General features: G+C 39.7%; 1 protein-coding gene across 1 annotated transcript; it reads left to right on the forward strand.

The window, feature by feature from the left end:
- Positions 1 to 347: 347 nt before the first annotated feature.
- On the forward strand, positions 348 to 25,776 carry LOC139716457 (putative N-acetylated-alpha-linked acidic dipeptidase). Its single transcript, XM_071628002.1, has 17 exons — positions 348 to 550; positions 10,540 to 10,696; positions 11,575 to 11,703; positions 12,102 to 12,230; positions 12,899 to 13,088; positions 13,535 to 13,625; positions 14,615 to 14,704; positions 15,084 to 15,169; positions 16,163 to 16,282; positions 16,386 to 16,468; positions 20,057 to 20,188; positions 20,729 to 20,814; positions 21,786 to 21,876; positions 22,634 to 22,886; positions 24,075 to 24,156; positions 25,111 to 25,203; positions 25,581 to 25,776. The coding sequence occupies exons 1-17, from the start codon at positions 348 to 350 to the stop codon at positions 25,774 to 25,776; spliced, it is 2,211 nt and encodes a 736-aa protein (XP_071484103.1).
- The last annotated feature ends 316 nt before the right edge of the window (positions 25,777 to 26,092 follow it).

The following is a 26,092-nucleotide window of genomic DNA, read 5'->3' on the forward strand; positions in this document are numbered from 1 at the left end:
ACATGCAATTCTTGGTCAAAGTCCATTGGTTTCCCGTGATTAACACTGAAAGATCTTAATTAACTACCACCAAGCGGTAATTTCGGTGGCATAAAGACTAAAACATCAGCAATGAAACCGCAATCGTCCTCCCCATCCAATAGTAAATATACATAAAAAAACAGACTGTTTATTTACACTCCAAACACATGCCATAATAGTGATTCGTCAAAAAGAAACAAGACAAGCGGCTCACTGGTAAAACTGAATGAAAGGAGTGCGAATCACTGCACTTCGATCGCTGCACAAGGCTAACAGACGACACGACGGACGTTAATACCAGGGTGAACTTGATCCATTGATTTACCATGACTCGGTACCGTGACAACATCTTCTTCGTTCACGTAATATGGCTCATCCTCGCCCTCATCCTGTTCGCCACCGGTATTCTGATCGGTCACTTCGGGATCGTAGACGATGCTTGTCCCTCCGTCTCCGTCGCCGAAAATGAGGAAATCGGACTGCTGATGATCGACGAATGCAGCGCGGAGAACATAGAAAACAACCTCAGGTATGTGTAAATGAAGTATCCTTCTTGTTTTGTTATTTTGAAGTCTATTACGGGGGTAAGCCAAGATAGAAAATCAGGAATGGAGCCCCTAAGGATGTACTAATACTATTACCTCCATGGTCTGAGTACTTGAAACGCAAGTAACTGAAAAGCAAATGGATGTAAACCTTCCCGCCAAAGTGCATTGTCATGAGACTGCAAGGGTGTCAAACTTTTGCAAGCTCATCCCTATATAGCTATGCATATTCTCTCTTTGATCTTATGAAATGTTTCCATTTATTTCGAGATCAATCACCATTCTGTTCTTAAAGTTTTGCTTATGCCTATCTCTTCCACGTATTTTCTATTCTCTTTTTTGTGTGTTTGATGAGGTTTTTTTTTATTTTACTGTATTGTATTTAGACAAATCAAATCAACACGTATAAGGGGAGAAGACAGAGGTACAAATATACATTCCTCTCTGAAATACATGACACACAAATATTACACACTATGAAACTACATATTCGACGTTGAAATACATACATCTTATGTATTCACAGTACAGTAATTCAAGTGAAATTAGGCTCTTCAATTTAGAATGATATTGCACAAAAGAGGGATAGCCAGCATGATGATTACTGATATCTAAAATCTTCTGGACAGGACATCATTATTCATATCTAACTTTCGATATAATCTAATATCGCAAATGGAATATTCCATTTCTCGTTATGATCTTCTCTTCCACATCTGTTAGCGGGCGTGATTCTGATGCATTATCCGGTATTTTCCACAACATTTATCATGTGTATAAATCATTGTGAGTCTGAAATACCTTCGCCCCATCACTAGCTATCTTTTGCAAAAGCATAATTATAATATCTATATATTATTTGGTTTCCCAGTCTCGGAACAACTTATAAACCTCTTTTCTTATTATGAACCTCTTCCGAACACGTTCAAGTATTTAAGTATGTTATGACTGATCCTCTATGATTATGGATTCTAAGGAGCACAACATACTATCATCCACACGTGGAAACATGCAGACTGAAATTGTACAGTCAAGTTGTCTTTAGTCACATCAATTCCATTGATTTCCAAACATGAAATCGTTGTTCGTTTAGTCTCCTTCATGTTTTAGACTTCGCAATTTCCCAGAATCTTTTTGGATTTCATCGTTGAAGTAGTTGTTGCGCAAATAATGTTTATATTTAGATTTCAAAATTTTCTTACTTTCACGGCTAGTAGCTAGAAATGTCTCACGGTAGTCTTATACATTCGTTCCTTTACCAATGTCAGTACTAGTCTTTCCTTCCATATTTCCCTATTAAACTTTACACTGTAATTTGCTTCTCAATACATATGTGCTTGTATTGAAAATCTAAAACTTATAAAACATAGAAATAGTTCGCGGGGTACAAAAAACATAGATAAACAGCACATTATTGAACTTGGCTGGGCCCGTCCTCCGGGGGGCGTCTCCCCAAGTCTGCACAGGTGGTCACCTTTTGCCAACTCTTGACCCTGTCACCCTCTGCTCGCTCTAAGCTGGGTGTCTCCAAGGTTGGCGATCCAATACAGTGTCAGTGGGTAATTACTCACTTGGCAGCAACTGCCTAAGCTTGGATTAATAAACTCTAAAAACTTGCAAGAGCGCCTTCTCAAAGAAAAAAAAATGTCCGCCCTGGAGAAGTGAAATGATAACGATGACTATAGATTGCAACTTAAGAGAGTAATTTTGGATGTTCTGTCATGTAAGTGACAAGTCATTCTATTACTTTCTGCTTGCGATAACTTTTGTATAATGATGTTTATTTTATGCGTAAATTATATAGTGGCCAGCAATGGTAGAACTAAAACCGTAAGCCTGGTGTCATTTGGAGCACGTATACATACACAGTGCAGAAAGAATTCCATTTGCCCTCGTGTTCATCGCACCAACCGGTTGCCCTGCTGATCACACATGGGCGCGTTAATTCGTAAAAATGATGTCAGTATAAATTGTAATCATTCTATCATTTAATAGTGAAATTCAACATGAGGAAGACTGCAGATATTTCTCCGGTTTAGGCAGGAGTGCCACACATCTTTATGTGTGTTGTCATGAAAATGAGTTTGAGTTTCAAAACTTATGTTTGATATTAAAGGGATGGAACAGTTGCAATTGAGATTTGGCTTGAGGTTTTTTGATGATTATTCTTAGAGATTAAGAGAAATCTTCTATTAGATATGAAAGAGCATAATTCTTAAAGTAATTCAAAGTTTATTTAACGAAAATTGAACTGGCTGAGATATCCAAAACAAAGCAAACCTAATGAAAGGTGGGACCCACCTTTAATTAGGACCACTTTACCTTGTGTTTGGATGTCTCAATTATTTCAAAACTGATTTTTTCATTATATAAACTTTTAATTGATTTTAGAATTGTATGCTTTTTAACATTTCCTACAGTAGTTTCAGGTATCTCATGAAAGGTTAAAAGCTGAATTCTCACCTCAACCAATACACTATCCATTTGATAAGGTGGATTTTCAACGCGTCTCATCTTTTCAAATGGTTAGTGTGAACAAAGAACCTCCTTAAAAAATTAACAAAGAAAAAAAAGCACTAGTATCATATTGCAGGGCCCCATAATTTCACTTTAATAGACAAGGCTTAAAAGGTTGAACGTCCTCAGTAAGTGTTGGGCCGTGTCGAACTGCGCAAGGTACAACATGTCAATATCAATCACAATATCTTTATAGAACGAAAGACAGCTTTCGTGAATAGGAAGGGGAGGGAATTAGACCTATCAACAAGTATCGCTGTATAGGTGGGAAGCAGGTGAAATATGAGTGTGCTTCGTCTGCAAAGAGCTCAATCTTTCCATTTGATTGTCATGTTTGAGCTCTGCAATGAATGTTTATGGGAGATACTTCGAAGGTTGCCTTCTATATGAACCGTTATCGTTAAACATTATTGGCCTCATTCGCAGGCCTTCTCCTCATTCCGTAGATATCTCACGTACACTCAAACACATTAGGAGATGAGGTTAAATGTACAAATGTTTGTACACGTATACCTATGTAGACGGGGTGTCTTGTTTTTGGAATTTTGGATAAGCAATGACAATGTCAATCAATGACATATTGCATAAAAATGCCGTGAGAGATAGATAGATCAAGGAGGTTTTATGCATGGAATTCCAACTGGCTGTAATCATTTAAACAGTTGTCAGATTTCTATTCGATGTACAAAAGAATTCCACAGGTGAACTTGTGCCTTTGATGATTGATGTTCCAAGCCGCCGTCTTGCTGAGCAATCTGAAGATTCATTTTGAACGTTATTATAATGTTGGCTACATTTTGCTTATTCAGTTATTAAATGAAATGAAATTTCACTCAATGGTAAAGCATGTAAAACAAAAGTCACTCCCGTCCAGAAATGCATGCTGAAGTGTAAATCAGAGCTGAATCATGTGAAAATGTTTCAAACAGTGTCATCCTGGAAAGCTGGTTTTATCACTTTTCCGCTTAATTTCCACAAATGAAACTAATATGGAATAATCTTAAAGTATAATTCTTTATTGATAGATATATCAGATTAGTGCCCGGGCATGCCCAGTCGAGTAATTTTCATCTTTATTTCAGCATTTTTTGCTTATTTTGTATTCGCGCATCCTCGTGTCTGTACCACCTACCTGTTATAAGAAGGGATAGCGAAAAGTAATTACCATCACAGAGACATATCTTCCTTTGAAAGTGGCTGGTGATTACGCAATGAGACACAGTCAATTGTCTTCGTATCTGCGCGGCAGATCCTGCTTGGCACATGCTTCAAATATTTTTTGAGCGGCGGCTTCGAACATGGGTTCAAAGGAAACTAGAGATTGTAATTTGTCATCACTGACAAATTAAGGTGATCCGATTTTTTTTTATCAATGATTCGAGTCCTGATCGCAATAGGTATGACAATACAAGTTTCATCTGTGTTTAGAGACATTGGCCGTGTGATGTTTGGATTCTCATTTAGAAAAGGGAGTCATATCTGCCATCTTTGGTACCAAATTCTGTATACACTGAATAACGAAGATACAGCAACGAATACATATGACCTTTGACCCACCTTTACACTCCCAAGATGGCATCTGAGGAAAAAGTGGTTATTTTGTGAAATGATTCTTGCGACATCGTCTATATACCTGTGCAAAATATGGCAAAGATAGGACAGGTATTCACCAAGATACAAAATGCAACATTTATGACCTTTGACCCTTATTTACATACCCAAGATATTGTCCAATCAAGTAGTTGTTATTTCATGAAATAATGTACGTGACATGAACTAAACATGTGCAAAATATGGGGGTGATAGGGCGTGTTTTTCTTGAATTATTGCAAAGAAAGTTGCAGAAAGAAAGAAATATCTGAATACATCGAAGATAAGCTTTAATCTCAACCAAGATTTCTAACGTGATTCCGACATCGTATGAAAAAACGAAGGGCCCATGACGATAGCGCAAAGTTTCAGCTACAACATATTAAAATCTGGGAGAAATTCACGGAAGGGTAAGTGAGCTAGTGCTCGATAAAGACAATCATGTCAATTTTCACATTTAAAAAATTTCCTCCCATAGAGATAACACGTCATAACGAAGATACAGAAAGAAGTACATATGACATTTTGACCCCAATTTGCACAGACAAGATGGCATCTGAGCAAAAAGTGGTTATTTTGTGAAATGATTCTTGTAACATGGTCTTTACGTGTACAAAATATGGGAAAGATAGAACATGTATTCACCAAGATATAGGATGAAACATCTATGACCTTTGTCCCTAATTTACATACCCAATATGGCGTCTGATCAAGTTGTTATTTTATGAAATAATGTTCGTGACATGAACTAAACATATGCAAAATATGCTGGTGATAGGGTATGTTTTTCTTGAGTTATTGCACAGAAAGTTGCAGAAAGAAAGAAATATTTCAATACATCGAAGATAAGCTTTAATTTCAACCAAGTTTTTTGACGTGATCCCGACACCGTATGAAAAAACGAAGGCTAATTTACGATAGCCCTACGTCTAAGCTACAACATATTAAACTCTTAGGGAAATTCACCGAAGCATAAGTGAGCTAGTGCTCGATAAAGATAGTCATGTCAATTTTCATTTCCATAAAAATTGCACTCCCATAGAGATTACACGTAAACTGGTCAAATTTGACAAGGTTACCTTCAATCCATTTTTTCGAGGTGATGTCGTCATCTAATCAAAATTGTGTTATTACAATAATGAAAAAGCATTTCATAAGCTACAACATATTGAAATTTGGGTGAAAATTGGCAATGGATAAGTGAGATACGCTCGAGTAAACTTGAAATTTGATGACGTCATTTTGAAAATTCACTTTTTTATTTTATTGAGAAATTTGATATCTTTTCATCATTTTTCCAGCATCGCCAACCCATGGAATGACATGTACAACTCATCAGCTTTCAAAATATGTAAAGAAAATGGGGGGTCACCGTCCATCCTGGCGAGTAAATTCGGATTTAAAATTGGCGGTTTTTTTGCATTGTTGCACTGTATATCGCCATTGACGCGCGCGCGGAATTTCAACTTTGACGGGCCCGTATGACGTCATATTGAGTCGGATTGACTTGAAACTTGGTAGAAATATTTCTTGACATTTCAGGCATCCGATGAATGTTAAAAAACGGGAAATTTCTATTGCATATGAGCTGTACGTGCGTATATTTGCGCGCGCGTATGCGTCCGTCCAATTTTTTCAATTTTTCAAAAAATGCTCCAAATGGTCTGAAACGTGTGAAAAAAAATTTGAGCTCGATTGGAGTATACAAATATTTCAACGCGCGCGTACGCGCACGTTTTAAGAGAAAATATGAATTTTGAGAACATGAGTAGAATGCGCATAACTTGAAATATATGTGACGAAAATTTCATTGAAAAATTCCATTCTATTAATGAGATATGATTGAGAATGTGTTTTCATATAACGACGTCATAGTGACGTCACGGTCGACTGATCACAATGATTTTACTTGATCTGTCGTCTTTGGGAAACGATACATATATGGTATAATTTTGACATTGATAGGAAGAGGACTTTCTGAGCTAACCTCTGCACAACTTTTGAGGAGAAATAAAGAAAGAAACAAAGAAAGAAGAAAGAATCCGTACAGATACAGAAGGTGATCCGAGAGGATACTCGGATCACCTAATAAGACAATTGTGCCTCCATTCTCTTGAACCTCCGTGGACAGATCAGTGCCAGCAGGGAGGTGTTACAGAGATGGAGTGGCAACTCTTCGTAATTCATGCAAGCACATGTTTGAGTTCAAGGCGTTACAATGGGATGTTTATCATTCCATTACGCTTTGAAGTCATGCTCGGCACCGCTCTAGTTGCAAGACGAAATTCGGAGACGAAGAACGCATTTCACCTTTCGTTGAATTACAAGCTTTATTTCACAGCAAAATTTTATATGAAATACTCGAATTGATTTAGAATAGTTTAGGAAAGAATTCAATATTATCAACATGTATTTCTAGTTTCTTCGTAATTCGCAAATCGAAAGGAAATGAAAATTAGGCCCTCTTAAAACCCTATTTTTTTCTATAATGCGCACATTTCCGCATGTTCATTTTCTCTGATCTTTTAATAACGGATATTTTGATCTTTCAAATAAAGTACTCCGTTAAAGCGTGTTCCAGCGTGTTTAAAAACTATTTGATGTTAAAATTGTGAGTTTACACTGCATTTTGATTCACTGCTCCAATTCAAGGTACACAAATTAATTCATTGTTGCCATCACATTGAAAGAGAGAGCGAATTGCATAGTCCAGGCGCAGCGACCCAGAAAAAATGACTTCGTTCAACCCACCCCGCAGAAAAGGTTTGACTGCGTGGGGTGGTTGGTTGGACCCTCTGGAACACCCCTAGGTAGTATGTGATATCAAATTGTGGTATCAATGAAATTTTACAGGCCATTTTAGTTGCGACATGACCATATTCTTCGAGGAAGCGTCTGCGCTCGCTAAGACTACTACACGTACCACTAGCACTGCTACAGGCGCCAGTGCCAGTGGTGCGTGTTATAGTCTTAGCGTACAAAGACTTTTTCCGCGACAAACATCGGTTTTTGCCTGCAAACTAACTTTTCACGCTAAGCTGGGGTCGATGTAGTGTAGTTTCCAGACGTTTTTATTTCGTCTTTATTTCTCCGAGTTGAAGTAAGCCAAGTGAGAGTGCATACCCAGCGATTGTGACGCCCGAACCGTTTTTTGTGGCAATCATTGAGCATGCACCCTCACTCGGCTTAGCGCAATACAGCGGGCTTCTGCACAACACACAAGCTGTAACTCAGAGAAATAAAGGCGAAATAAAAACAGCTAGAAAATAAGACTAGGGTCGGTAACGCTTGTCGCTATTGGGGCACTGAAAATGACAAAATTATCACAGTTTTTGCATTTATTTCACGAAGGATTCATCGAAACGCCTTAAAACTATATATGTGCATGTTGCTAGAGATGTCAGCAATACAATGGGATACATTGTAAGGTATAATATTGTGCATGGTTACCATGGTAACCGGATGCCTACAGGTGATTGGTAACTCCCAAAAATATCTGGAATTTAGACAGGTTTGTTTCTTTTGCCTTTCGTGCACATCACTCATTGTAGATGAGCTCTACACTGTAAAATTAGTCTGGATAAAAAGGGAAAAGACGCCCAAGATTTTTCCCTCATTCTCTCCTCAGCATTAATTCATTACTGCACTTTTTGAATAAAATTTACATATCATGATATTTCATTTTATTCTCTCTCTCTCTCTCTCTCTCTCTATATATATATATATATATTTTTTTTTTTTTTTTTTTTTACAATAGCTGACGAACACAAAAGTACGCTTAATTCTTTGATGGATAATCCAGCGCACGTGTATATTCCTTCTTTAGAAAGGAATTTATCGGTATTCTTGAATAAACTTCCTTTAAGAACATAAATAATAAATTGCTTTCCTCAGCTCTTTTCCAGGATTGTTTTGAATAACCATTGCTCTGTAAATACTCGAAAGAGCTACTATAGAATATTGGCTTTGCTTTCTGTATTCGTCTTATTTTTAAGGGAAATTTGTGTCCATACATTATTAAAAACTATATACATTTGCCTATGCTTTGAAGTCAAATTTATGTTGAAAGTACGACGGATGCAACTTTTTCATGCATTTTACTATTCGAGAATGATATCTTTCTTTCAATGGCCGTTTATTATGCCTTTGCTTACAAATTTTGCTGTAACTTGATAATGCTTCAAAATATTCTTCACATATTATACCTGATGTCGTACACTTAATGCAGAAGGAAGGACATGCTTATTGAGCTTTTTGAAATTATGGGCTTTAGTTTTTGAGTTATTGACAACTAAATTCTGATTGGATAATACTGGTTGCCATGGCAACAGGGAAAACTTTTTTAACGAAAATCAATTAAAAATTGTGTTTTTTTATTGCATCTATAAGATTTAAAAAAAAAAACAATGTTTGCAGCAGCAGGAGGCATTTTGGGGGTTACCAGTCACCTTTAGGCATCCGGTTACCATGGTAACCATGCACAAATATTACAACTTACAATGAATCCCACTGTATGGATGACATCTCTAGCAACATGTACATATATAGTTTTATGCGGTTTTGATGAATTCTTCATGAAATAAATGCAAAAACTGTGTGAGTTTGTCGTTTTCAGTGCCCCAAATAGCGACAAGCGTTTACCGACCCTAGTCTTAATTTCTAGCTGTTTTTTTCGTCTTTATTTCTCTGAGTTGCAGCTTGTGTATTATGCAGAAGCCCGCTGTATATATTGCGCTAAGTGGAGTGAGAGCACACACCCAGTGATTGCGATTCGGTCGTCACAATCAACGGGTATGCGCTCTCACTCGGCTTGCTTGAACTCTTGAAATAAAGACGAAATAAAAACGGCTAGAAACTACACTACACCGAACCCGGCTTGGCGTGAAAAGTTAGTTTGCAGGCAAAACCCTTGTTTATCGAAGAAAAAGTATATGCGCGCTAAGAGTACTACACGCAGCACTGGCACTGGCGCCTGTAGCAGTGCTAGTGGTGCGTGTAATAGTCTTGGCGTGCGCGGACTCTTTTACGTTTGTTCCAACAAATCATGATGAAAAGTGGCCAGTAAAATTCTACTGACACCACAATTTGGAACCACATACTACCTGGGGATGTTCATAGAGGTCCCATCTACCACCTTGTCTGGTCAAACCTTTTCTGCTGGGTGGGTTGAACGAACTCCTTAATTAAGCCTCTTACAGGAATTAGCGCCTTGACTAGCAGTAGGAGCAAATATTTCTAGATGTGAGAGCGCTAGTCCCGATTATTTATGCTCTCTTTTGTCAAAGCACATGGGTAACACCTGTAGTTGAACGCATAACTTCTCGGCGGTGCCGCGCATGACTTCAAAGGAGAGCTTTAGTTGCCTCTCCTTCTCTAGCAATTGTATTTTATTTTTTAGACAAAAAGAAAATATGTAGACATCACTTTTTGGGGTAAGAGAAAATAATGTGCGTATAACTATGTAAGAAGAAAAGAGTGGACATTGTAGAACCCTAATATATTTATGACCGATAAAACGATACACGAATGTGGTGGCAATATAGAAAGCTATGTAAAAAAAAAAAGAAATATACACAGCAAATGTTTGTCAGCGTTACTTGTATAAATAGAATACACCTTGCTTCGTTGGGGGATCAAAAAGTCTTTTGGAGTGTTGCAGTTAATGTGAACCCAAGTTTGTCATTAGACTACAACATGTCAAACAATAACTCCATCCGTGAATCTAGCTGTATATTATACACATTTACGTATACATGTATTTGTGGTCAAGAAATATAAATGCTATGTATCTTTCCCATTTTTTTAATATTGTTTGCAAGATGACCTAGTTAGCTGTGAAATATCCTTTCCTTCCGCACATTTACAGGGGTCTAACCAGCCGTCCTCATCTAGCCGGAACTGCGGCAGAAAAGGAGAATGCGGAAATGCTGGTAGAGCAGTGGACAAGTTACGGGTTCGATTCGGTTCGATTACTCGACTACGATGTTCTCCTTGCCTATCCGGATACTGCTAATCCGAACAAAGTAGGAGTTTCAGTAATTATGATAATTATAACGATGATGATAGTAGTAGTAATAATGAGAATGATAATAATGATAATAATTATAATAATTATAACAATGATAATTATTATTATTATCATTATCATTATCTACATATTGGTCATTTACTTGTGCTTTCATGCCGTTTCACAAAAAGAGACCAAGCAAGGACATTTCTGTCACTATGAAAAGATTAGTTAAGCAAAATCCGTAGTTTGACGTGGTCTTGCATAGAATAACAAACAACTCACATGAAATTAGACCCAATGGCCCGAATTCACGAAAGTGGTACAAATGAAACCATGGTTTGAACCATGCACAAAAACTATGGAGCGCCAAGTCTCGCACGAAATATTTCGTTACGAAATATTGGTCATTGTTATTTTCGTCGACAAAATGACCGTTTCGTTAACGAAATTATCATTTCGCGGACGAAATGTTCATTCAGTTACGAAATGTTGTAATTTCGTTACAAAATAATAATTTCATCGACTGAAATGACTGATTTTGTAACGAAATATTCCATGCGACACTTGGCGCTCCGTGGTTTTTGTCCATGATTTAAACCATGGTTTCATTTGAACCACTTTCTTGAATTCGGGCCAATGAGAATACATGCAGTAGTCTGGCGCTTCCAAAAGGAGGATGTCGCGACCAGACTTTGTGAGATTACTTTATAGTGTTGTTTAAACAAAAATAAAGATCCTTTCAGTACGTATGCATGAGATATACTGATATTCATCAGACAGCTGCTCACTACTTCGTTCCTTTTCTCCCTCGTCACAATTATCAACACACGCGCACACACACACACACACACACACACACAATAATAATAATAATAATACCTGTAAATCCAGGTAATGATAACGGAGAACGGAGAGATTAATTTCACCACGGCCCTACATGAGGAGATTCTTCGACCCGAAGATGATCACCCGGATGTCGTCCCGCCATTCAATGCCTACTCGGCAAAAGGGGAACCAGAAGTAAGTCTGTCTGATTTTTTTTTCTGTAGGTAAACAAGCAGCAGCAACAACAAACCAACAAACAAAGAGAAAAAAATACATCTTATGCTCACCATTAGGTGATTCCACAATGTTGATGATGTGGTGTTGAATAGTACCCCAGCAAAGCGGCAAGTTATGATTACGACTAGCTGGTTCATTTCTTACACCTGTTGTTGTATACCAGGCGCTTTTCTTTTTAATGATATCAGTCAAATGACATTAATTTGATAATGCAATGCAGATGACACAGTTTCGTTAAGAAGCTGCATTCGGCAATTGAGTTTTTGGTTAGATTTTTGTTTCTATTCGCACTAAGTACACATAACATATCAATCATCTCTAAGTCTTGCTATGTATCCGGATATCTTTATATCCAGGGCCCCCTGGTGTACGTGAACTACGGACGGTCAGAAGACTTTGACTTTCTTGCTAAGAACAGGTCTGATATCAACATCACAGGCTGCATCGCCATCGCTAGATACGGAAGGGTGTTTCGTGGGAACAAGGTAAAAGGGAGCGACTACGTAGCCCTGTTTTAACAGACTTTACCCCGACAATGTTGGGACAACGTCCGGAGAACCAAATTCCTCGCTTCGGGAGAGAGAGTAAGGGTTGAACTGTTTTAGCAGACACACACCGAATAAACCTTCTCCGGGTAAGTTTCGATAACAACCTACCCGTTCTTATGCGAAAGGGGTGTGGTTACAATCCATAAATGAGATCGACGAACGGTATTGTCATTCTATTTGGACTACTGCTCACGTCTTTTGAGTGTATCAAAGGAACGTTGCGGCAACAGCGTTTAACAGAAGGGTTGTCGGGGTAATGTCGGGATAATGTCAGAGTAATAACCCTAGTTGGCTGGGGCAGAATTTGGCAAAAGTTACCATGATAACGTCCGAGTAACATTCTGCATGAAACGTTGTAACATGCACGGTTAGAAAAAAAAATCATAAAAAAAAAATGTCCGGATATTGTCGCGGTAACTCTGATACGAACGGCTCTCCTAAAAACGGGGCTTGTGTTGCTTGCACCTGCTTTTACTTGAGGAATTTTACCACTAGTTTACTTTGACATGTGAGGATGTTTCTCATCATTAGCCTATGGACTGAAAAACAAACCAATTAACAGCAACTTTGGAGAGAGAATTAAGGCGTTGTATGATCCTCTGTAGGTACTAAACGCTCAGGCGGCGGGCGCCATTGGAATCATTCTTTATTCCGATCCCGCCGATTACGCAAGTGATGGAGACATTTCGGTCTACCCGGACAACTGGTGGCTTCCGGATACCGGAGCGCAGCGGGGGAATACCTTCGTTAGTGATGCCAAGGGCGATCCGGTTACACCCGGCTATCCGGCAAAGCGTAAGTACTGCCTCATCAAAATTCTCTTGCTGGGGAATGTTTGTTACATTGTTTATCTCTCCCTCCAAGAAAGAGAAGTAGACAGAGAGAGAGAGAGAGAGGGAGAGAGAGAGAGAGAGAACGAAATTGGTAGTATTAGAAAGCACAATACATGTCCAGTCCAATGAGGTGAGCGTTGCATCGACTTATTATAATCATAACATTTTAAGTTAGGGTTTGATTTTTTTTAACGACATGTTCAACCACTATATAGTACTCCGTTGAAAGTGTTGATGTATCTGGCTTACAACTTTCACAGAAAATCAGCGTTTGGTTGCTCGTACACACATACGATGTGTCTGTTATGCTTAAAGTAGTACTTAGGTTTAAAGTAGTAGATCAACCCAATATGTGATAGGTATATATTCTTATCATACTAGAAACATGCCCTTTTCTCCCGCGTCCAGCCTACATGTACCGTATTAGTGACGAGGAGACGGCACTGCCTAAGATTCCAGTACATCCCATCGGATACGGGGACGCACAATATCTTCTCAGGTACCACATAAGACCGGGTTTACTGATTATAAATGCACAATTTACCATTTGCAGGTGAAAGAAAAATCCAGCATTAAACTGGTTTGATATAGTTCTAGAATGTGAGCTAGGGATAGAAACAACCTATGTAAAAAGTCTGAAGCCATTATTATAATCGATGTTTAACATTGTTAAATATACAAAATGTGAACAATAGTTTCAGACTAAATCGTCTACAGTAATGATTTACAGAGAAAAATACTGATATCTCTTTATATTTTAGGCTTTACTGCGAAAATTTTATGTGGTAGGATGTTTTGTGAAACAACAGATGTGCAACAGATGTGCACATTCACATCGAATGTAATATCTTGAACATATTTTAAATCACTGCTCCCAAAGGTAAACAGAACATTTAAGATCACTTTTTAAGAAAAAAGAAGTGAGTATGGTTGTCATCACAATCCTCACCTCAACTATACCATAATGTTGATTATTGTGTTAATAATTGGAATGGTAATGATTTCGTGATATTACCCATTCCTCACAAGGGCGGATGGATACAAATTTTCCTAAAATCTTCCTCATTGATTTGACTGAGTGCGCAGAATTCCTGAATGAATGCCTTAATCGTTGCATATTTTGCTCTGTCGATAGACTTTCACGATTTGTGAATATCGATTCGTTTATCTTACATATTCCAAGAATAAAGTGCTATTTAAGAGATTGTTCGTGTCGTGTGAATTTCTACATAATCAAGGTAGGATTAGGAACCACCCTCCCCCCCCCCCCCAAAAAAAAAGAGAGTCCAAAGAAAGTCAAATTCAATTTAATGACAAGAAATGCATTTGGAAGAGCTTTCTTTTGGTACTTTTGGTGTTATTATCATGTACCGTAATACCACGATCAGGTAAGTTTAAATCTGTATAACACATCCACAAAAATGTTATAACCCATTCTGTTTTCATTTTGATTTATTACTCCTCCTCTATCCGCCCACCTCATTGAAGTGAAATGACTGGAGATGAAGTACATAGCAGCTGGCGGGGACACCTGGATGTCACCTATCGATTTGGACCCGGGTTTGTCAACCCACAGAGGTGAGTGTTTGGACAGATGATCTCGGGGAAACAAAAATCTGTTTGAACTATGTTTTCATAATTTTTGATATTTAGACATTCAGGTATAACACTCGAAACTGACTTTTAGAGGGAAAAGAGATTTAAAGGATGTACAATAATTTACACCTATTCCGCCTTCATCTGCAATGTACCCGAATCAGGATGGCGCTGCATATGGAAGCAGCAATGTGTGTGTATGTGGGGGGTGGGGGGGGGTGGGGGGTGAAGATGCGCATGTGAGTACTAGTATGCATATTATGTATTTCTAGGTTATGGTGTTGGTGTGTGGGTATTTACAGCAGCTTCTTCTCAGAGGCTCTGAATGATATTGAGTCACTAAAAATTTGATCGTACACAGGAAGGTGAAGATGAGTATTCACACCTCAAGGGAGATTCGAACCACTTATGACGTCATTGGAATCATCAACGGAGCCGTTGAACCAGGTGAGGGGGACGTGTGATGATCGAACGTTCCTTGAAAGAAAATTCCTCCAAACATGAGAACAAATGCAGTGTAGCACAGGGAGGTGAGGAATATGACGTATTATAGGGTATGAGCTTTCTTCAGTTTGTCTACCCTCTGTGCAAGTGAAGTTTGTAAGATCGCAAGTCCTGATCTACATTTTTATCAGACATGTCGGAACGAGGGAACCACGGGATTCGAACCTTTCATCTACTGCTTTCCAGGCAGCGACCCTACCACCAGGCTATTCCTGGCTGCCGGCAGTGACACGATGAACATGGAACAAACACCCAAGCTCCAAAATTCCGATATTGTTATCATCAAAGTGGTCCAAGACAAACAAATTTGATAAAGCTCATGTCTTTTTTATCTTCACCCCGCTGATAGACCTATTGCCTTCATTCAATCTGGCATAATCACTTTTTGAAGTAAGGAAGCTGGGTCCAGTCTTCGTTCATGCGCAGTGGGATCCGACAAGCGAAAGCCTGTAACCATGAGGCCACGACATTTATCTTCCATATCCAAATATCCTGGAATGCTTCTGCATTGAATTAGCCAATCTCACATGTGGCACCTTTATCAAAGGAAGGTAAAGGATTCTAACGATATGCTAAATACACGATAACTGGGCAGCTTTAGAGCTGTACATTTGAAGACATTCTTTTGCTATCATAACCATCGACTAACATAAATGCATCGTGTCCCTCCAAACAGTTTTGACACAAATTGTTCCAATGCTCTGATTACTTTGTGTTTAAAAAAGAGAGGCTAAAATAGAAATATGCCATATTAATCACACGGCCAATCATAGCAGTGTCCATTTGATTTTTCCATTTTAGTTTAACGTTTAGTCTCAAAAGAACGGACGCAAAGAACATAAAGAAACCGCATTACTTTGTTGGAGTGGACCTCCTGAAAAGTTTGGCTGAAGGAGATTTCTCATTCAAACCGACTCCACCCGATTTCTCTTCTAGATCGGTACGTACTGATGGGTAACCATAGAGACGCTTGGGTGTACGGTGCTGTGGACCCGTCCAGTGGAACCGCGGTCCTCATGGAAAGCGCGCGTGTCTACGGCGAGATGCTGAAGAAAGGTAGGTCAACTTGCAAGAATGGTTTGTTGTCTAGCTGCTCTGGTTTCCGTTATCTATGACATTAAAAAGCATTCCTTCTCTTCTTGTCCCCAAACTTTTCAAGACTGGCGCCCTCGGCGGACGGTGATGTTCTGCAGCTGGGGAGCTGAAGAGTACGGTCTTCTCGGTTCAACCGAGTTCGTGGAGGTGAGAATATAAAGGAACTGCGCATAGAACCAGAGCCTTCTATTACAGAGTTTGGCCAACTTAAACACAGTCGCCATTTTGTACCCACCAAAGAGGTTCTATGATAGGTAATAGAGTGCTCGTTCAAGTGGCCCCGTTTTCATTTGTACGCACTGAATGGTGAGTGCTTACTCTAGTACCTCTTTGGTGGACACACAGTGGCGTCCGTAGATCGAAAAACTCATAACAGGGTTGGCCAAACTCTGTAATAAAAGGCTCTGCATAGAACTTTGTGAGAACGCCCTCTAGAGTTTCGGAGATCTCAGTGGGCTTTATGGTGTGGTTGACACATTAAATAACTCGGTTAACGAGTTCAAGTTAATTGTTTACTTTTGTGACAATGGATGTTTCTGTCAAGCTCGATCTTGACATGGCAAAGTCTAATGCTAGCAGACTGGATTCCAGAAAGCAACATAGTGTCTATGCGTATGTGTACATATTCGTTCTGAGATGTCATCAAAAAGGCGTAGGTATAGGCAACTTTTATCAATTTCAACCAAAAGCACATCCAAGACTTTTATAAGGAAGTAGAACAGGTAGTTCACAGAAGGTGACGAATAAATTGGAAAAGAGTACACAAACGTGTTAAAAAAGTTTTCCTCATGCGTAGTCATATTAGTTCTGCACTATTTCGAGGAAAACTTTCACTTTGTGAGTCATCGGAGAAATCTTCTTCTTCTTCTCGAGTCACTACGCAGAATGGAAAGTTAGATTCGTCCAGTCCAATGTTGGATGCACTGCCTGGCACCGGGTGTTAGAGCTGCCAGATCCCCCTTTGTGCAAGGCTCTAGTAGAAGTGGACAGACCAGGAGATGTTGCATAGTCTGCTCCTCTCCACACAGGCAGGTGGTGTCATCATTCTCACTATACCCCCACTTTGCTAGGTTAGATTTGCAGCGGCCGACAGCTCTTCTTAGGCGCTTGCAGCAAGACCAGAAAGGCCATGCCTCACTGGCGCCTGATGGTGTAGTTTCCTTAGGGCCGGTAGTAGACACTGTATGCGGTGTATGGGTAAGACGTTCAATCCACATGGATACACGCTGCTTGTCAGGGCTTTTGTTCAGAGCCTTTACAGAAAGCATGAAGCTGCGCCTGGATTTTAGCCTCTTTCTTGAATGATCATGATTGAAGAGAGGGTGGCGAGGGTCATTTTCTTGCTTCAGCTTTTCCTTTTGGGATGCAACGGTCCTACGGATGCTTGGAGGAGCAATCCCACTCGGTAGGTAGAAGTCTTCAACCTTTGTGGACTTTAGGCAACCAGTAATAGCACGACATGAAACATTTAGAACAGTGTCAATCTTAGTGGCATGAGCTGCTCTACTCCAGACAGGTGACGCATACTCAGCTGTAGAGTAGCATAAAGCCAGTGCTGTTGTACGTACCGTCTTCGCATCAGCACCCCACCTCGTATTAGTGAGCTTTCGGAGGATACTATTCCTTGATACCACCTTTGCCTTGGTCTTAATGATGTGATCCTTGAAAGTGAGGGACCTGTCAAGTGTCACCTCCAGGTAGACTGGCTTGGATACATGTTTCAGGCGTTTCCCATACCTACTAATCCGTAGTTGACGGCTGGCTTCCCTATTCTTAAGATGAAACACACTGATTTGTGTTTTGTCTGGGTTAGCTCTGAGATGGTTGTTGGCATAGTAGAGAATGAGTAAGTCCAGTGCACTGGAGAGGGAGTCCTCTACTTCTTCGAAGGTGTCCTTTTGAGATGCAATGCAAAGGTCATCAGCATAGAGGAAGCGTCCAGTGTCTGGTTGAGTAGGTTGATCATTTGTGTAGATGTTAAACAACAAAGGGGCAAGCACATTCCCTTGAGGAAGTCCGTTCTTCTGTGTCCTCCATCTACTCTTTCTACCACCGAGGTCTACGAAGAATCTGCGGTTTGATAGCATGTTGCAGATCAACTTTGTGAGTCTAACATCTGAGGTCATCTCATACAGTTTCTTGGCAAGGATACGGTGATTGACTGTGTCGTATGCTGCAGAAAGATCGACAAAGGCAGCAGATTTTTGTTTTGTTCTCAAAACCATCCTCGATGTACTGCGTGAGGTTCAGTAGTTGTCCTGTAAATGATTTTCCCGGTCTGAAGCCCGCCTGCTCCGGGATAAGGTGATCATCAACGAACAATGCTATGCGGTTCAGGAGGAGGCGTTCAAACAGCTTGTACATGTGGCAGAGTAGGGATATCGGATATCGGATATCGGATATCATTTCCTAGAATGCGAATAGTCTTCCAGGCTTTCCTGCTACTATGAGTCATATCTGTGCTTTCAATGAGCTCTTGCCATTTCTTCCACCTTTCTTCTGTGATGGAATTAGCTAAGGCTTCACCAAGCTCAATGGTGTCATCACTAGAAGGGTCATCCTCAAAACGCAAGATGTAGTCATCATATAATGCTTTAGAGTCATCAGTCAAGCCCTGGATGTACCTTGTGCGGCAGCCACGAGGAATGTTATGGCGCGATGATGATTTAACTGATTCTACAAAAGCATCATAATTGCCAGGGGTAGCGGGAAGATCTAGAATAGCAGAGTCTAGGTCGTCAGAGAAGCCCTTCCAGTCGGCTTTCTTGAGATTGAAAAGTCGCCTGAAGGGAACAGCACGGGGAGAGATGACTGCAGTGATCTTGAGACCTATTGGCCGATGTTGTGTGTGGGGAATGGGATCCAGAACAATCTTCTCACACTGATTGGCAACAATACTGGATGTGAAAATCAGATCTGGGTTGTACCCCCGCCTCCATCGTGAGCTATTGAAAGAAGGAGGGAGCTTGGCATCATGAATGAGAGACAGTTGGTTGGAGTCTGCCCAGCTCTCGACTAGCTCACCATCTTCATTAGTTTCAGCATAACCCCAATTGACATGATGGCTGTTAAAGTCTCCGATAACAACATTGATGCGACCGCTGGTGACATCAGGGGGAATGTCAAATATGATGGAAGGCGGTTTATACACCGAACTGACAGATACTCCCTTGGTGTTGATGGTAATGATTTCAGTGTCATCCGTATCAGAAATAGATATCTTGTCAGCAGACATCCCATTGCGTAAGAATACTGCACTTCCATACTGGTCATGTGGCCTCTCAGCAATGAGGGTCATACCCGAGATGCGAGGACGTACCTGTGAAGGTCCGCGATGCGTCTCTTGGAGACAGAGGATATCACAACTATGCTTGGTGCATAGATCTGCCAAAAGATCTTGTTTGGGGCCAGTTAGACCTTCGATGTTCGATGATTAATATACTCAAGGCCGGCCATGACAAGGGCCCATGCTTGCGACCTTGGGCATCATCAACAATTCTAAGGTCTAGTTGAGTCATGATAATGATGTGGGATAATTGTTGATAGCGTAGTGTGGTTGAAGGATTCGCAAGTGTAAAACACCTGACAGGGACCGCGACGTGAACGCTCCTTCAGTGGCCCCCATCGGAGAAATATGTATTTCAGATGGATTGTTTGTTTGTTTGTTTGTTAAGTTCATCTAATCTATAGGCATGATAACGAGGTGGTTGTTTGTGCATTCCCCTCCGAACACAGGAATACCAGAAGGTGCTTGGTGAACGTGCGGTGGCCTACATCAACACGGACATCGCCGTCAGGGGAAACTACACATTTCGAGCCAAGACGACACCTCTTCTGCAGCAAGCACTCTTCGAGGCAACAAAGAAGGTAACATACATCTACAAAGTACGAAATTAAACGAGATATATCACGATCAAAGCGTAATAATAGCAAGATTTTGATAATTGTTTCACTTTTTGATTTATTTTGATAGACTACATTCTGTACCAAATTTCACGCAGACTATAATCAGTAAATAAGTTCAAAGGACAAACATGCACCAGTTTGTACAGCTCGCCGAGATAAATATAAATTAGCAAACTAAAACATAATTGGCATTACCAGTGGTTAATTCAACTGTGTTTTCCAAAAGTAGCGGCAGATTTTGGAACATTCTTTAACACGACACCTCATGACATTTTCCAATGCCTGTCCTCGCGGTGCCTGAGATATAACCTAACATTTCCATGGTCTCTTTACTTTTCATATTATAATAAATACTAGAATGCAGAATACTGGTATGAAATGTTGCGCATGGATAAGAAGAGCAGTCGTGGGTATCACAAAACAACAACAACAACAACAACACTCGGTAGCCATGGAATTACTAGGATTAATTTGCATGATCATTGGATGTTATTCCTCTAGGTCCCCGATGGGGAGACGGGAGAACTTACGGTCTACGATATCTGGCGGGAGCGATACCCTGACAGCAGTGGCAACGGGCTACCCTAGTAAGACAGTCAAAGTATTATCTGATGACGCTCAAACCACGTGATAATTATGAGTTTATTAGTCCTACGTGGATAACATAGTATGCAACTTGTTGTCTGGCAAAGTGAGGATATCCTCAAATCTTCTCGCCAAGGATTTTCGAATTCGGATTCGATCTAATGTGAGAGCGTCGTGATAATTTTATTTGATACGGCTCTCGATAATGAACGAGAGTTAATGAATTCGAATCTTTATAATCCCCAGTGCGTCCATTGTATTGTTGGACAAGATGAGTTTACGTATAATACCCGCTTGAGCCAGGTGTATAATGGGTGAGTGAAAGCCGGGTAAAAATGACGGGTCTCGTTGGTAGAGGAGGCTTCCCTAGTATAAGTGATGAGGCCATGATCACTGTATTATCATTATCAGGACTATGCGTTGCCTGTATGCTTAATTTCGATATGCAAAACCTGAACAAACAAAATACGGCAAAAAGAAATGTCGAAACTTTGAGCTCCACACAAACAGACACACACACACACGCATACACACATACACACACACGCATACACACATACACACACACACACACACACACGCACACACTCACACACACACACACACACACATGGAAAGATTTAAGTGAGTTAAAGTGTAACTTGTCTTCTCACATACAATGCATTACCGTATGCAGTTGCAGTTCACCATCATGCAAGGATTTCGGTTTTTGAAAACCTAAAATTGTAAGCGTTATATCAATTGCCATCTTTGAAAAAAATAATAAATGCATTCACAAACGTGTTTTTACTGTCGAGTATATGAAGATTGGGAATGATATGTTTTAATGGTTTCGAGTCTAAAACGTTGGCTTATAGAGAAACATGCGTACTTTGGTACAGTCGTCAAAGCAGTAAAGAAGTGGCTGGACTTATAGTTATTCATTTGTCTCTCTGTTGGTTTCACAGTGCCTTTTCCTTTGTTTTGATTACAGTGTTCCCGTGCTCGGATCTGGTAGCGATTTCGCCCCTTTCATGTACCGAATTGGTGTACCATGCACTGATATGTCGTATTATTATGATTTTGTAAGTTAAGTTTGTTGTGATTCTTGATTGATAAGAAAAAGACATTGAAACAAATTTACGGTCTTTCTTAATTGATAAACTAGAAATCATGTCCTGGTAGCAAAGAGTCCCAATCATGCATATACCTCCCGAGAGCAACAAGAATGATCTGTAAACACTTACCACTTACAACATTCACTGCATTAAACTCAAAGTGCACAAAGTCTCAAAGTAGTTCATGATTTGAATTCATACTTATTTAGCACGACTATAGAACTATACTATAGTAGAAGCAGATTTTGTATTTTTGTCATTGTTATCGCTATTGCTCTTACTATGACTAGCGTGTTTTCCATTTTAATAACTTCAACTTTACCACTGGAAAACAGAACGTTATGGACCACTGTAAGCAATGGAAAATATACGCAGAGACAGGATTAAATTAATGGTTAAAATCCTATTAAACAATTATTTTGTGACCTGAGAAAGTGGATACCAGCAATAAAAGTAATGAAAGGGAGAAACACAAATTGACAAAAGACAAAGCGTTGTAAGATTATATATGTTACGGTGTAGAATGTCATGTCGGTCTCTATTGCATCTTTACCAGCCGAGTTACCTGTTCCATCATGTTATGTCGCCGATGTTTTAACACAGGATCTCAGCATTTTATGAATCAAGTCATTATTCTTAGACTAACCAACGAATACTACCATCTAACCAGACAATCAACTGAGAGAAGTGCATCATTGACCAAAGAGCATGTTTTGTATTTCAGAGCCTGTCCATTTCGTCATACCCCGTTTACCACTCTGTATACGAGACGTTTTATCTCGTAAAGACGTTCATCGACTGGAACTTTTGGCGCCATCGGGCCATTGCCCGGGTAATGTTAGAATTCTCGCGAGATCTCGCGGACTCCGTTGTGCTGCCGTTCGGTTGTCTCGACTACGCAGAGAAACTGAAATCGTCCGTCGACAATTTGAATGAGGAATACGGGGACAAGATGAGAACAAACAGCATTACCTTTGGTAAAAACGGTGTATGAAAAAGACCATGTACAGTATTCCCCTTATGTCATACTGAATTAAAATGATTATTCAACAATAGTAGCTAAAGATTTACTTGTAATCTGTACCTGCCCGGCATCATGATGAACTATCTAAAGTTTAAAGAATTCGACAATGCCAAACGGAAGAGCGCCCTCACAATTCATCTGCAAACTATCAGTATCAATTCTGCGTATCTTAAGAGTGATCATACTAACACTAATGGTGCAGTGGATGTTAAAAGTTATTGCCGATGACATCAAAATTATTCAGCCTTTTTGATCGTTTTTTGATTGTTTTTGTCTTATTTTTGTTTCTTTCTTGAAGGGCAGAAATTCAACGATTATATAAGTACGAAAACATATAATGCAAAAATAAAAGACAGAAAATACATGGGAGTAAAAATCTCTAAGATTAAAAAAAAAATAAGATTAAAATCGCCATTTCCAGTACAATGAAAGAGCAGGTTATGGCAATACTAGCTGTTTCTCTGTCTAATCAAGTAGGGGAAGAACCGTAATGTTATAATAAGAGCTCAGAAAACATTTTCTAACACAAAATGATAGAGTCACCGTAATATGAAGAATTAAGTACTCCACATCTTCGGTAGATTTTGCACCTATCAACCAAGGGCTGATCAAACTCACATTTGTAGAGAAAGAACAATGAATTTGTTGCAACTGATTGACAAATTGCCCTACATCGAGTGATCAGGAGGTCGTAGGTTCGAATCCTGCTCGAGTATGTACGCCCATGATTTTTTATCATGGCTACTACTAAAACACTGATCAATTCAATGCTTATTTACGTCGATGTAGGGCAATTTGTCAATCAGTTGCAATGAAAACATCTCGACGGAAGAAATTCATGAATTTGAATAACAAAGCAGTACCCGCTGCATGCTATAAGGATTAGAACCAACACTTGCTTTCGGGCGAAAGCTCGGTGGTCTAGTGGAGATGACGCCTGTCCGGTGATCAGGAGGTCGTAGGTTTGAATCCTGCTCGAGTATGTAAGCCCATGATTTTTTTATCATGGCTACTACTAAAACACTGATCAATTCAGTGCTTATTTACGTCGATGTAGGGCAATTTGTCAATCAGTTGCAATGAAAACATCTCGACGGAAGAAATTCATGAATTTGAATGAATTTGTTGTTTATCACGACAGATTACGTCTACTCGGCACTCACCAATTTCACAACTGCGGCGGAGGACTTTGAAAATCGTCTTCAAGAAATCGATCAGAACGAGTAAGAAACAAATCAGCCGAAATAATACAATCACCTTTTCTATTTTTCTTGATGAGTGAATATGAGTGAATATGCTTCTGCACACCTTCTCTACAATACAATATTTGCGGAAGTTTGAAGGAGTGAACAAATTGATAACAGAATTGTACTAAACGAAATTCTTTCCGTGAGACAATAATGGAAATATATAATTTGTTTTTATGATAAAAATGTCTGTTGCCGTGATAGTTAAGCAGTATATATCATTATTTCTTCCAGAGGTATAAAATGACTATCATGACTGTGATATTTACTTTCTGTATGCTGTAAGCTAAGATTTGGCTTTCGTTGTGAGGAACTTCTCCTCACTGCATTCTAAGAACTGGTCTCTATTTCCCTCATTCCATCACACGCATTCAGTATTCTTACTCATTGGCAGTAGGTCATTAGATTTAAAGATACTGACCATGTTCACCTGAACCAGTATTTCAAAGAAGAGAGTGACTGAAAGTCGGGGCAATAGGGCACAGTGGATACAACTATCACCTGCTATAATTGGAGGGGGAGACAGAGAGAAGGGGTGGAGAGAAAGCGCGAGGGAGAGAGAAAGAGAGGGGGGCTCATGTTGGAAGCCTGCAAGGGATAGCATCCTGAGACAGGATTTTACGTCTGTAATGTCTCTTCCGACGGAGGCGTTTAATCAATGGCTTGCAATCACGAAGTGATAAATTGCCGGGAACTTTATAGCAGAGCACCGTTCACGTCATTAGCTTTGTTCTTCCTTATATAGAGAAAATATTTTTTTTATGATTATAACTATAACCATGACCGTCATTATATTCCTGTTATTACAATCAATAAATATGTTTTATCAAATGATATCATTTGTGAGATTAGATTGTACTAGATAATAACATTATTATTGTGATATAGCATAATGCCAATTAATCTTTACACCCATTACTTTGTCTACAGTCCATTTGTGGTTAGACAAGTCAACGACCAGATGATTCAACTCGAGCGGGCATTCATCGATCCCGCTGGACTTCCGGACAGGAAATGGCTGAGGTAAGTGCTATACGATCAACATTAATCGAACTCAACTCACTCTTCTGTGGTTAAAGTGTAGAGCGCCATCTTGCAGAGCTCAGTTGTAGACCAATGTCGATCAATTTTACGCACTGACGTAGAGTTCAGTGATTCTACGTTTACCCCACATCGTTTTATTGCATATCAGGATGGCGGGCTCTCACGCATTTCAGCATTTTTCGTTGTTCATAATATGAAGAGTTTGAATGCAAAAACAGATAAACGCAATTTCCAAATTTTTGAAAATAAAGTTAACATCAAACAGAGATATATCTTGTAATAATAATCATCACAGTGGTGCACCGGTGACATTTCATATGACAAGGATTTCGAATTTTTCGTTTACTCCTACCCAGGCACGTGGTATTCGCGCCAAGCAGCGTCAATTATTACGCTGGTGACGCCTTTCCTGCTCTGGTTGACGCCTTATACCAAATTGACGACGACCCCGACCAGATCACGAGATGGAAAGCTGTGGAGCAGCAGATGGCCATCATCGCATTCACCATCCAATCAGCATCCAGCACCCTGACTGACGTCACACAGTTATGAAATGCATGCCGGCCGACGTTTAATGCCTTAGATTAACCAACAAACATCTTGTGTGTCGGGCGGTGCAATGATAAAGGAACCGCCGGCCTTGGTACTGTAATGCATTCATTTTAATCAGACTTTTCTATCGATCGTTCATTTACATATTTTTCTCATATCAGCGGCCCTTGATTTTACTGCTTTTTTTTTCTCGAATAAAATGAGCAATATTTTATGATTTGAATAGGTCTGATTCGAATATACCAAATTGGGAGAATATACAGAGGTCTTCGACGATTGTAAGTGAAGTAATAACGTATTATCGATCACACTCATA

This window comes from Diadema antillarum, unplaced genomic scaffold, assembly GCF_040938485.1.
Source record: "Diadema antillarum isolate AM-2024a unplaced genomic scaffold, OU_Dant_1.0 scf00000065, whole genome shotgun sequence".
Taxonomy (NCBI): Eukaryota; Metazoa; Echinodermata; class Echinoidea; order Diadematoida; family Diadematidae; genus Diadema; species Diadema antillarum.

Excerpts from the sequence above, each read along its gene's own strand:
- LOC139716457 (XM_071628002.1), top strand. The coding sequence starts at position 348 with ATGACTCGGTACCGTGACAACATCTTCTTCGTTCACGTAATATGGCTC. Across the intron at positions 13,626-14,614 it reads GACGCACAATATCTTCTCAG|TGAAATGACTGGAGATGAAG; the intron begins GTACCACATAAG and ends ACCTCATTGAAG. Across the intron at positions 22,887-24,074 it reads AACAAACAGCATTACCTTTG|ATTACGTCTACTCGGCACTC; the intron begins GTAAAAACGGTG and ends TTATCACGACAG.